The sequence below is a fragment of the Stegodyphus dumicola genome, chromosome X1 (assembly GCF_044657685.1).
Source record: "Stegodyphus dumicola isolate Sdum_Otavi_A_Nest chromosome X1, ASM4465768v1".
Lineage (NCBI taxonomy): Eukaryota > Metazoa > Arthropoda > Arachnida > Araneae > Eresidae > Stegodyphus > Stegodyphus dumicola.
In genome coordinates, this window is record NC_140780.1 from 14,669,267 (window position 1) to 14,683,086 (window position 13,820).

General features: G+C 34.0%; 1 protein-coding gene and 1 long non-coding RNA gene across 3 annotated transcripts in view; one reads left to right on the forward strand and one right to left on the reverse strand.

Moving 5' to 3' along the window:
* LOC118197295 (uncharacterized) overlaps positions 1-13,820 on the reverse strand; it is a 307,554-nt gene that overhangs the window by 115,413 nt on the left and 178,321 nt on the right. For both annotated transcript variants that reach the window (XM_085806934.1, XM_085806935.1), the window contains exons 3-7: positions 13,727-13,792; positions 13,154-13,289; positions 4,802-5,018; positions 2,652-2,819; positions 1,899-1,970 (exon numbers count right to left, since the gene is read on the reverse strand). In XM_085806934.1, the coding sequence (XP_085663060.1) occupies positions 1,899-1,970; positions 2,652-2,819; positions 4,802-5,018; positions 13,154-13,289; positions 13,727-13,792 (659 nt within the window). The remainder of the gene's footprint in view (positions 1-1,898; positions 1,971-2,651; positions 2,820-4,801; positions 5,019-13,153; positions 13,290-13,726; positions 13,793-13,820) is intronic.
* LOC146993091 (uncharacterized) overlaps positions 7,110-13,820 on the forward strand; it is a 31,507-nt gene continuing 24,796 nt past the window's right edge. Inside the window, exon 1 of the long non-coding RNA XR_015038292.1 lies at positions 7,110-7,494. This is a non-coding gene — a long non-coding RNA (uncharacterized LOC146993091). The remainder of the gene's footprint in view (positions 7,495-13,820) is intronic.

The window sequence follows — 13,820 nt, forward strand, 5'->3', positions numbered from 1 at the left end:
GCGGCTCTGAGTTTGCTAAATAAATGCTGAGAAAATGCTATTTCTATATACTTTTAGCATTCTGGGCAAACATTTAGCCTTCATTATTTGGTGTTTATCTGTGCTAACTTTTAAAGTAATCATCTGTCTTCGCTTGATTTAAAAAGAATTTGGATAAACTGTAAGAAAAAAAACTGAACTATTATTTAGAAACTTTTTGGAAAATTGAACTGAAAAATAAATCTCAAGATTCAGCAATTGTAGTTATGTAACTTGTAGATTTGCTTCTGCATCTAGAAACTAAAGTTTAAAGTCCTGCTGACTCTACTAGACTAACAGCGAGTTATTGTTACGTATCAGCAACTCACAAATATAGAAAAAGTTTTAAAATAACCCTTTAATTTCAGTCGAAAATTGAACATAAAAGCACAACTTGCGCTACAAATGAACCACCACTTGTGGCTATTCAATTTAAGCAATATCAGACAATTTAATTCCAACGCGGCAACGTAGTGTAAGACTACTCATTCAATAGAATAAGGAATAAACTGGATCAGTTACTATTTTATCGACTCGTAAGTTTAAAATATCGGCTAGCAAGAATGCCAAAGCCGGAATATCACTTTGAAATAGAGCTGGCAAAAAACTAACAGCAAATACGAGTGCCAAAAGCTCGATCTCTTAAAGATTCAAAACCATCAGCTTAGACGCAGTCAAAGCTAATTTGCATTTTGCTGAGGAATACAGAAGGAAGCAATTATATCAAAGATCAAAACATAATACCTGGTTAATTAACATACATTACAAATTCAATTTGATTTCTTTTTACTAAATAAAGGTATGTTTTTAAGACCTCTATTTTAAAACCTGTTTCTTATTACAGACTTAATTAATTAAAAAACATTAATCTTTCGTTATTATTTCCCTTATTGTTGTTCTTATATGAGGGATTTGAAATTTAAAAAGATTCGAGAATATATTAGAATTCAGATTCGGATAGGGGAAAAGTTAAAATTCATCTCCTGCCAACTTCATTTTATCTATTTATTTTATTAATTCTTAAAATTCCTTTAGAAGTTTGATAAAGAAGTAGAAAAAGAAAGGCGACTAGTAATTTTACTTAAGAAACCTTTTTTTTAAAAGATTCTATACTTAATTCTGTTAATCTACTTCCTTCATCATAGATCCATTTGCTTCAAACTTGCATTAACAATTGCTTCAAGAAAGAAGGAAATGTTTCTTCAGAATCCCTGAAACTGAAAATCGTCTACCAATCATTAATATGTCTTAGATAAAGAAGAACTGCAGAAATTTTGACCAATTTATGGAAATAGTTTGCAAACATAATGAACGTGGAACTGAGTGATGTTGTTTTGAGGATGAAGAGGCAGAAAGGCATGAACATTTTTCTCCGGAGTAATGGCAGTCGCTAATTCAACTTACTGAGGCCACCAGAAGCCGAGCGGTAAAACTGCTAACCCTAATATTTTGATCCCTAGTATTTGGGCAACGATCGTTTACGAGTTTGTTTTTCCATATATAACGTGATTACAGTTCATTTCCCTCAGAAAATCCTCTAAGAAGGCATACCTCCTTTTAGGCAAATAGCCCTAGTATGCTTTGCCATAATCCATATAATCCAAATCTATTTATAGATTCATCCAATATCCATCATCTAAAGCATATTGTCATTTTTTAGCTTAAAATTGCTATTTTTTCAGTGAAAGGCAGCGTCTGAAACAATCTTTAGTTTTACAGCGTACAGACAGTAGGTGTTTTTGAAGCAGGAGAGATGAAAAATGAGCAATGCCCTCGCCGAGACTCGAACCTCTGACCTCTCGAATACTTCTATTTTAATAAAGATAAATAAGTTTTATTTTTCTAGTTACAGAGCTTTTATATATATATGCAATACTTACCGGCAGCTCATTGCACGTTTCTCTTTCCGACCTAGTTGGATCGCAAGTCATGATCATCCATTGCAACTCTACCTACGGGAAAAATATTGACTATATCTTAAATGTATTTTTGCTACCAATAATAAAATGAACTATCACTATGTTTTGTAATTGTACATTTCATTACACTGTCATTTACCTCCGAATTAACATACTGAGATCAATAAGTGTAAGAGGAACAGTATTTTAATTGTTAAAAAATTACAAAACAAGAAAATCTATTACTTGATACAGGAAGCATCCTAAAAATTATAATTACTTAGGATACTCACAGAACACAACTGAAAGATATTTCTAATAATTTCGTTCTTGTGTTACAAAGTAAATAAGGAACCAGGAAAACTATTTATAAGATTAATATTTCTTTACACTCATAAAAATATTTACATATAAATATATTTATGAGAAATTTAAAACAATTTGACCAGCATTTTGCTTAGCAAAAATACATGGACGTTAATCAAAAAGGAATAGTCATCTTCAGTGAAATTTTTACCTTTTGAGGTTCAGCAATTTCAAAGAAAGTAGGCAAAAAATATAAGTCTAGGGTAATTAAATTTAAGGAGGAATAAGTATTTCAAATTCAAGGAAATTTGCTGGTAGCTTATTAAAATTAAAATCCTGGACTGATTAATCAAAATATTGTTTTCCCTCTCGTTCAGTGACAAATAATTAGTAAAAATGCAGCAAAAATAAATGCAGAAAACTACTCACTTGAACAGGTGTGGAGTCTTCGAATTTCGCAACCATTATATCTCCATTTACGTCAATTGGTCTCCGAGGGCCCAATGGTTGAACAGCTGCTGGTTCACAATCAACATATAATGTCACCCTGTCCCGAAGAACACTTAGATCTATCTTGTGCCATTCTTTATCGTCCATCTAAAGAATAAAATGCTTCTTAACATGGATACAGGTAAAAATCCGATATTATGATTCTTTAATACTAAATTTTACTGACTATCTCCAAAAATAAACAAACAAACAAATAAAGAAATGATTTCAGCTAGTCCTGAAAACATCTTCAACAAAGGTATTGGTCAGCGAGGTTTCTTATTTGAAACGCAGGCGAAAGCAAACGTAAAACTTCCTTAATTTCAGGAGAACAATAAACTCAGTTCTATCTTAGGAAACTTAAACTGCAAACAATGTAAAGTAGAATTTCTTCTCTTTTCTTGAGTTCGAAGTCGATGCGTTTTGTTCCATCCTCTGAGTTAAGCGGAAGGAATGAAATACTACTAAAAGTATCAAAAAGGCTAATCCTTTTTTTTTTTTTTTTTTTTGTTTTTTTTGTTGGGGGGGGGCTAATCCTTTTATAGTGAAACAATGTTTAATATTCCGAAATTGATTTTCTTGACATATTTATATAATTTTGTGGAGATACTGACAACATTCTGAAAACCATTTAAAACATTTTTTTGAGAAATTAAACTGCATACAATATAATTATATTGGTATAGCTGATAACTCTTTTTTCATTCTAAATCATCATTGAACAGCTTCAAAGACTCTTAGCTGGAAATTTAAATAGCATATGAAAGAATTTGTTGCTATCCAGAAACTACCATTTGAAGAGAATTCCTCATTTACATACAGTGACAAATGCTGTTTAAACTGACTGTCATAGGCCAAGTCAATCCTCATTTTAAACTGTAAATGTTTCCTGTAGAGCCGTAGAGAAATCAAGGGGAAAAATTAAACTGGTTATGTTTGTGTCTCTCTCATTAGACATTAAAAAGTAAAAAATATAAAGCGAATAAGGAGAGCTTTCAATCAAATTGAAAGTTTTTTTTCTCCTCACGAAAAAAATAGCTTCCCTTTCGCTTATATTTTTGAAACTGGTTTGTAAGCAGGCATATCTTAAATTATAGAATTTTTTTTTTAAATTCAAGAAGGATTTAACTTCAGATCCCTCTAGGTTTGTTTATTGTTTTCGTACTGCCTGCTGCGGCATCATTTGCATGATTTTATATGCAGGTCATTGTTGGATATGTAATTTCATTTACTATCAACGCGATTCGTTGCTGGATGATTACTTTTATATTTATATTAAATAGAATATAAATTCAAAACTTATCTGTATTCAGTTGATATGTGCAGGCATAAACATGCCTTCTCATGAAACATTTTTTTTTGAAACAGTGGTAACAGGTGCACCAGTAAAATGGCCCATTGGTTGGAAAACGTAATTTAAGGTTGAAGTATGAGGAACGGTAATGTTTTTATCAGCAAAATCTTTTAACTGTTCAAGAATTTATCGTGAAATTACAGATATGTAAACGGCAAAAGCTATATCATGTCAATCCAATAGTCAAGTTGTACCAGCCTTTCGCATATGACCGCACAGACTTGACTAGCACTGATCGGCAAGGTATGTCTTCAACATCAGATACGGAAAACTGTGTGGACAGAAATTTACCAATGAAGAACAGCCGCAAACAACAATTTTGTGACGGTTTCATGACAAAGCAGTAGATTTCTGTAATCAAAAAATTTAGATTCTGCCCATATGTATTTGAAAGAAACGAACGCTTGCAAGCAATTCGATCGGAGGATAATACCTGAAACTTCAGATAATATAATCTCCTCTATATTAGCTCATCCATTCTTATTCTTTACTCGAATTTAATTCTAATACAACGGGAAAATTTTTCAATTTATAAAGGTAACTGATAACTTTTATACACTGAGATATATTTTGTAATAAATTAGGAATAGAAAAACGTAACGAAATGTCAGATAATTTCTAAACTTCAAATTAATTAACGAAGCGAAAAGAATTTCATAAAGTGCACGCAGAAGGATCTTAGATTAAAATACATTGTTATACGTTACTGTTTCACTCGACAGCAGTAAAAACTTACATTGATGTCAATAAACCTTGCTACTTGCAGCCTTCCATCCAAATCAAGTGTGGCCATTTCGAGTTCTTGTTTGCGAGGATTAAAAAGTACGGCGAACTGAGTCCGCCGAGCTAAATCTGTGATCCGAATTAAGCTCCATGGGTCCTTGCGGCCGTTACGTTTTCTGAACGTTGAAACGAAAGAAAATTCTTCTGGAATGCCCAAAGGGAAGATCGCTCTGCAAAAAAATGTATAATATTTCAATCAGGATTTCTCGTCCATAATTCATCCTCATAAGACTTTCAACACACCAGATAGCAATTATAGATATAACTGCCATGTTTCATTTGCATCATAAATGTACAGTGAACATTGTAATTTACTGCTGAGTGACTAATCATACTATGAGAAAGAGCAAGAACCAATTTTCACTATCACACCCGCCCTATAAATTATTACAAACTTCTGTCTCGCCTACTAGATAAACATTTATTCAAAATGAAAGGGTTTAGCTAGATATGACTTTTAAATCCGAATTCTATTTATTATCATGTTGAATGGATAATTCAGATGCTTCGAAACGTGAGATAATGACTTTTACATAACATGGTTTTAGGAAATTTTAGCTTGAAAAAAAAAAAAGAAGAAAGAAATGAACATGCACTGATACAATAAAAGAGTCGCTACTTATTAAATAAATGCAATGTCCCTCACAAAACACAGGCGCATATATAATCCTGCCTTTGATATGCGTACATCTCAAAACATAATAAAGCACAAGCTATGTTCCATGTTCCATTATGTTTCAAATATTTTGTGCTTAAACCTATCAGAATAATTTCAGAATTTCCAGTTGCAATGCAGTATAAAGGTTTTAATCAAATATATTTAACAGTTTTAAACTAAACAGTGACAGATAGTGAAAAGCAGCCCCTTGTGTCAACAAACGTCCTCGCCTAGATACAGCTTAGAAGGAAACGTTCCCTGACATTTGCGGCATACGCATACAGTGGTTGAATCCTGCAATGTGAAATTTGAAACTTCTGGCGATTGCTTGATATTCTGTGGTTCAGGATTCAGAATTTCCGCTTATTCCAAAATGACAGTTGACATCTGGGATTTAACAGTGCAATCAGAAGGTGGGGAACAGCTGCATGACTATTATATCACACGCAATAATAGCGGTCTTGGAAGTCCCGGACAAATATTCCTAACGGCAATACCCAGATCTTGTCTAAGTTTTAATCAGTCTCAGATACAGTTCTAAGCAAATAACTGTTATATCGTTTGGGATACTGGGGGAGTTTTCTTGGCCATATTTTAGAAGAATCAATTTCATTCTTCTTCTATTTTCTTGGGATGTTTTCAGCTGCTGACTTTGGCATCCTTTAAGTATCGAGATAACTTACGCAGAATATTTGCTAATATGCATTCTGCTGCAGCATTCCCCTTCGAAAATATTGTTCGAAAATGTTTCTTCCAAAATGTTCCTTCGAAAGTCTACTGATTCTTTTGGACGAGATATTTGCAGTTTCCTATTTGCAATGTATCTTTTGCGCCAAATAGAGTACATAGCCATGCTGTAACCTAAATCTTATTTTGCATATGAAGGTTTAATGAAGGATAATAATATTGTTTCAATTTACTGTTACACGTGTGTGATTTTCCCCTCATGTTATTAAAGCTAATAACAATATTTAAAGAGCTGTAATTTTTTTTCTTATAATAAACTTTGAAAGTAACTACTAGTTGCTTCTTTGATTTCAGGAAATGTCTAAACAGACGCATCGGATTAGTTAGCAGCTAATCGAACGAATCGGCTTAGTCACATAAGATATAGATAGAATATATTAATAAAATATTTCTAGCTTTTGATTTAGTAAGCTGTTAAATTATTGGCATCTTGAAAGAGCATAGAGTTTAATTAATGTTTACCAAGAGAAAAGTAAAACGGTTTTAAAAAAATAGCCAAAATGTTTAATTGAAATTTAAATAAGTAAAACTAAAATTTAAAATTAAACATTTAATTGAAAAACTAAAGACAGAACTCGTTATGCGTATCTACACTAGGTCAAATGTTACATTATAGGCTGTAAAAGTGCCAGTTTCCAGCTCATAAAACTATTAAAATTGCAGATTTTGCACCAAGATACAAAATGGCTTACTTTTGAGCGCATTTTAATGGATGAGGTAAGTTACTACATATTTAGAGGAATAAAGATGTGTTAACTATCTTTTTTTTTCTCTTTTTATAAGGCGTAGTTTTCAAAACGATGACTCGGCTTTCAAACTGCCAGTTTAAACAGACGGAGGTTAGCGTGCGGTGCATTCTCACTCCGTGATCTCATCCCTTCTGCTCAACGTGTAGAAAATGAATAAGAACGAAGTAAATAAAAAGAGAAAGACATGTTGAAAAGAAGGAATCCTTATTTGTTTCATTTTGAAGTGCTAATTCGAGTTCGCAGTCATCAATGCATGGGTCGGGATTTCGAATCAATTAGCTTGACACATGAGAAAGTTTCACTTTTTCCCTTTTGCGCTGTCTGCTCGCTTCCGACAAGATGCAACGTGGGCGGCAGACTGTCTCTCAAACTCACCTCAGATCAACGACCTCTGACCTCTACAAACTTCACGCCTCAGAACAAAGTTACCGATAGACAAGCCGCTTAACGAATCGAGAAGGATTTTTAACTCTGTGCCCTGCCTTTTACTGAGTAAGTATACTGATTTTACTAACCGAAATAAAGGCAAAACTTAACAGAATGCGCCTAATTTACTTGTATGCCTTTAGGATTACACGCAATGTAAATAGACAAGCATGGTTTTATCTCTATAGCGCGTTCAATAGTTAATGTAATATAATTTTTTATATAAATCGTATACGCGAATATAATTTTTTCCTTAAACATTCTTGACATTTTGTATTTGTGCTGATTCTTTCAGCATGTTTTCAATAGTTATAAGCTTTAAACTTTAAAGTCAGCCGGAAAGCGCCGTTTGCTATGATGCTAACTAAATAGAAACAAAAAAATGTATGCACGTTTTTAATTCATTTTGAAGCAGCTGCATAACGCCTGCAAATACAGGGTGATCAAAAAGTCAGTATAAATTTGAAAACTTAATAAATCACGGAATAATGTAGATAGAGAGGTAAAAATTGACACACATACTTAGAATAACATGGGGTTTTATTAGAAAAGCAATAATCTGATCAGAAAAGCAATAATTAGCATAACAAATTAAGACAAAGCAAAGATGATGTTCTTTACAGGAAATGCTCAATATGTTCACCATCATTCCTCAACAATAGCTGTAGTCGAGGAATAATGTTGTGAACAGCACTGTAAAGCATGTCCGGAGTTATGGTGAGGCATTGGCGTCGGATGTTGTCTTTCAGCATCCCTAGAGATGTCGATCGATCACGATACACTTGCGACTTCAGGTAACCCCAAAGCCAATAATCGCACGGAATGAGGTCTGGGGACCTAGGAGGCCAAGCATGACGAAAGTGGCTGCTGAGCACACGATCATCACCAAACGACGCGCGCAAGAGATCTTTCACGCGTCTAGCAATAAGGGGTGGAGCGCTATCCTGCATAAAAATCGTGCAGCAGGTGTTTATCAGCCAGGCTGGGGACGATGCGATTCTGTAACAAACATATCGGCGTACCTCTCACCCGTCACGGTAGCAGTTACAAAACCAGAATCACGCATTTCCTCGAAGAAAAAAGGCCCGATAACAGTATTCTTTTTTGGTTCTAATAAAACCCCATGTCATTCTAAGTATGTGTGTCAATTTTTACCTCTCTATCTACATTATTCCGTGATTTATTAAGTTTTCAAATTTATACTGACTTTTTGATCACCCGGTATATGTAAAATTTGCTACGGAATAAAGTTGTGTGTAAATGTACTTTATCGGACTGTTTGTACACGTAATAAGATCGTAATAAGATAAGATATCTTAGGGGAAAGAATGATCCCCTACCGAGGTACTTGATATGAAGCACCTTTTACATATAACGATAATAGTGAAAAAGTTCATAATTATCAATAAAATATATTATAAACAAAATACTTTTAAATTGTATGAATTAGATACAGTACTTTAAATAAAATAAAGAATTAAATTTTTAGCAATTGTATTTAATGCTTTTAAATCTCTCAGTTTGTTTAAAAAAGAATTAAAATTTGAAAGATAATTCAAATCTGTTCGGTGATCCCGAAAAACAGCATCCTGATAATTTAAAAGCGACATAAAAGATATCCTTAGGATCCTAAATTTCGCACAATGACAGCATCTAGCAAGTTACATAAATGATGAACGCATGGTAATGCAACGCAGTGTAGTGTCAAAATCCAAGCATTTTGGAAAGCTTTCAATAAAGACGTTTCTAATGTCAAATTCTTTCCAATTAACTGCATTCTAACAACTATCTAGCTGATGCAAACAAGTTCTATCTAGAAATTAGAATTCATTATATAAGCTTATTTAATGGAAATACGTGTTACTGACAAACATATGCTTTTTTAAGTAAGAAGATTAACAACTCAATTATTTTTAAAATAACACATTCTATAGTAAGTTTGGCCAAATGCAATGAAAAGAGTATAAATGCATGTTTGATGGCGTGAACTTAATAACAAATAGCTGGGAGGCTAAAGATGATGAAAAAATGTCGCTGTTATTTAAGTTCGATTCCTAACGTTTGCGAGATTTGTTTATGATCTTGTTTCTTCAGATGTGTAACGTCAACGTAATTCAGTTTGCTTTACAAACATCCCTCGCGAAGATCACCTGCTACATAGGTAGTTAAGGCCTGAATATTACGAGCTATATAATTAACCAACTCTAGTTTAATTACAGCAAGGTGAAGTACAGAACAATTTATTACCTAAAAGAAAATTATTATCTCAAAATGATCACAACTAATACATATTCATCTTCATTTAATAATGTAGGATATTGATTTAACACATATATAATTTCAAATAATAAATATCTGTTAATATTTGTAGATTATTAATTTTCATTCACTTTTATCAGTCAGTTTCAATGGCGAATTTTTCTGTACTTAATAGTTGTAGAGCAGTTAGGATTTATGAAAAAAGTTAATCTTGGAAATGCAACTGCATCCTCACCGAGAACTGAATCTGAATTTTCCAGACGCTAGCTAGATGTATTCACCCTATACACCAAAAGGCCACATAGGAAGAATCTCTTTAATTCTTACATAGCGACCTTGTTTTCATGCGGGCATAGGTAAATGAGTTAATGCTATAAGTGAATAAGAGTAATGATTGCTGGTAATTTTTCAATGTTTTCAAGTCATTGTAACGTTGTGGAGTCTTTGTGCTCTTTTCGGGAGCATTCACAGTAGACCGTACGCGAAAAGACTACGCAGTGAATTATCGCTATGTCTTGAAGAACAAATACTACAGAAGAAGTTTTAAATAACCTTTTTATTTGAACTAACGTAATAGATGCGTTCACTCGATGCTCACAATTCACCACCACTTGTGGCTAATAAATTGAACAGAAAATAAAAATGTAAAATCACAATAAATTGAAATGGCTAAATGACTAGCTCTTTATTTATCTAAACCACTAAACAGGATGCACACAGCAAAACTAAGTCTACAATATCAATATAAACTGGGTGGCTAATACCAAATACAGAGCTATTTCAAACAAGCAGCATAAACTCGGAACTAACTCCGCTACTGCCCTCACGAACTCTTGAAACGCAGCTTAAATACTACTTCACTTCGATTTTGCATACTATGTCATTAAAATTTACATTCTGGCAGGCAACTGAAGTCAGGAGGGAAAGGAAAGTCAAACTAAAAGTAATTGGTTAGAATAAAATAAGGTTTTTAGAGAGTAAGGGGTTAGCAGTATAACTGTTCACCGCCTCAAACGCCATCAGTTATTAAGAAGTCTTTAGAGATGACATAACTTCTAAAATGCAGTTTTCCAACGTTATGTGATACCATCCACAGTGAAAGCTTAGAAATACTGGCGGGGGGAGAGGTCGCAAGAGCTGAGTGGGTAATAAGTTTTGGCAACATTTTGAAAACGTTGGTTGCTAAAACATTTCTGAAATACACATGTAAATAGTCATTTGACTGTTACAATCACGTATGTTTACAAGAATCGTACCTAATCATGTAAGTGGACTCTTCACATATAATAATACTTTCCAGGTAATATGCAGTCTTCTTTCTGATTTCAAGGAATGCAGGATGTAGACTATCAGCCTAAAATTCTACCATATATGTATGTGTATATACAACACACACATATGTTCATATATATACTGTTATGAAATGCCGCGGTAAGACAGCTTCCCCGCAAGGCGGTTTTAGGGTTGCCAGAAAATGGCAAGGGAAGGCAGGGTTGCCAGATTTGGCGACAAGATTGGCGATATGCCACAGACGGATGGAGACATTCTAGAACGAATTCTTACCGGTTGGCTCAGAATACGCGGGCTGTCAACAGTTTTGCAGTCTAGTATCGAGTTGGTCGTCGAGTGCATCGCGAGAGTATATCGAAGCTCATCGTCGAGTTATAACTCCATTGAGTATCGTCAGTGTATCGCGAGTTAGTGCATCGAGAGTGTGAATCGTTGAGGCTATCGTGTGTCTTGTCGACTGCATCGCGAGTTGTAACGTGGAGAGCCTCGAGAGTACGTTTAATTCCGAGAATGACCGAGCCGAGTCGGCAGCTATATTCTAGTGCTTTGCCGTGAAGCTGTCTTCAACGTTAAAACCTGATAGCCTGAAGGTTGTGATGCTGATTGTTTCAACGTGTTTGTTGTAGTTTCTCGACGAATGTAAACGTGTTTTTAGAGCTGTCTTGAGTAGTACTGGCTAACAAATCATGTTTTCATTCTTCATCAAGATCATTTGTAATCATCCCATCCTGTGTTTGGAGCATTTTAATCATCTTTGGTTTTGCGCCAATAAATTCTCACTCACTCCCTCACTCAATCTTCATCAAGTGTTGTTGTTAATCATTCCAAATCCCCGAACCCGTAGGAACGCAACAACATATATATGTTTTATATATATAATATTCTACCACACACACACATATATATATATATATATATATAGAAAGAGGCTTTTGTCATGGCAGGAATCTGCGCTTAAAATATTTTGAGAAGTGTTTAGTCACTACCATTCTCTTTTCTTACTATACGATGAGTTTTAATTAATAATTCGATGCAACGTAAGTGCAATAAATGCCTAAAATTTTCAGAGCATGTTCAGTAAGAAAGCATCTTAATCAAAGGATCGGTTATACTGTAGAGACATTAGGTTATTTCGAAGCAGGAGACGTGAAAAATGAGCAATGCCCTTGCCACGAACCTCTCGAATACGCGTGAAGCGTGCTGACCACTACACCACGAAGGCATGCGAAGAAGGCGAGAGAAATACTTTATAATATGAATATGGCAAAATCCCGACGCCTATCTTCTTAAGAGGAGGGATGCCTTCCTGGAAAACTTTCTGAAAGAAACTCGCTTGTATTTACATTACACACGAAAAAAACTCATAAATCCAATCATGTAACTTGTCCGTTTGCATGGGATAGAACCCAAACCAGGTCAAACTACCAATATTCAGCGGTCTGAACCACTCGGCCTTTAGTAGATCCCTAAGTCGAAGAACATAGTTGCAAGGATAAGGAGGCTCTGTTAACAAATTCGGAGGAACTAAGTTTTCGAAGCCTCAGAGAGGAAGTGGCTCTAAAGTAGGTAATCTCCGAGCATATTTTCGTAACAAATTATCTAGTCAAAAAACACTTTCTTTGAAGCAACTTCATAATGAATCTCTTGCTTTAGGTGTATTCATGTAAGAAATGTATGCTTTATCATTAAATTTATTTTAAACAGCATGGGAAAGATGCAATTGTGACCTTTCCGAAATACATTAAGTAAAATAATAATCGTTAGCAGTAATTGGCATTTAATCACTTCACATCAATTAAGCAAACTAGGAACTTAGAAAACGAACAATCAGTTTTAACACTATATTTTGGATGCACTATCTCTTCTTTCATTTTAGAAGAATCAGAAAGCGAAATCTCAAACCATGCGCAGGCGAAGAAAAAAAAGTATTTTAAATTCCAATGAATTGTTTGATTTATAACAATTTCTCAAGTAAATACCTAGAGGAAATTTAAGCTAACGAAAATTAAATGAGTTTGTTACACAACAGTTAACTAAAACGGTCTGGAGCAATGAATATTTTTAATGCCTAATGTAAGCGGGTTATTTTGCTTGCCTGAAGGGCACTCTCTCTACACAACTGTCTGAAACCGAATCATAAAACGAGAACAGCAAAAGAAAGTAGATGAATGATTACCTGGTCGGGAGGGTTAGATTTGCTCGCTTCGACAATCGATAGGCCTTTTGCATACGATTAGAGCCTCGCACTACCTTGACCCCAGGGAATGCAGTCTCTGGGTCGTCCAATCGGAATTTTCTAATGAGATCAAACCCTAAATAAAATACGAAAGAAATTATCTGAAATTTGGAAAGTGTGTGTTAGTTTCTGGGAAAGTGAATTATGATGCACTTCTAGTGCAAGAAATGCAGTACTTCCGCTTAAAATCAAAGATTAAGAAATTGAATTTTACTTGGAATTTATATTAAAACATTGTCTACGATTTTAAAACTCATGTCATTACAATGATATTCAGAGGATGAAATACTACTTAGATATTAAAAAATATTTCTTTGAAACAGAACTTAGTTTTATTTCGCGAAGGCAAATTTAAAACATAAATTTTCCATTTTAAAATAAAAGTTAAGAAAATTGATCCCTTTTTTATAAGCTTATATTTTGAAAAACTATTGATGTTGTTTTATTAAAAACTAAAAAAGCACATTACTTTTCCGTATTAAAATTAATTATGTATTAAATAAATTAAATTACCTGGAAGGTCATCTTCCCCGATTCGTATATCTGGACATATGGTACTGATTTCGTTATCTGTAAATTCTACGAAAAACAAAAATAAGTTTAGTAT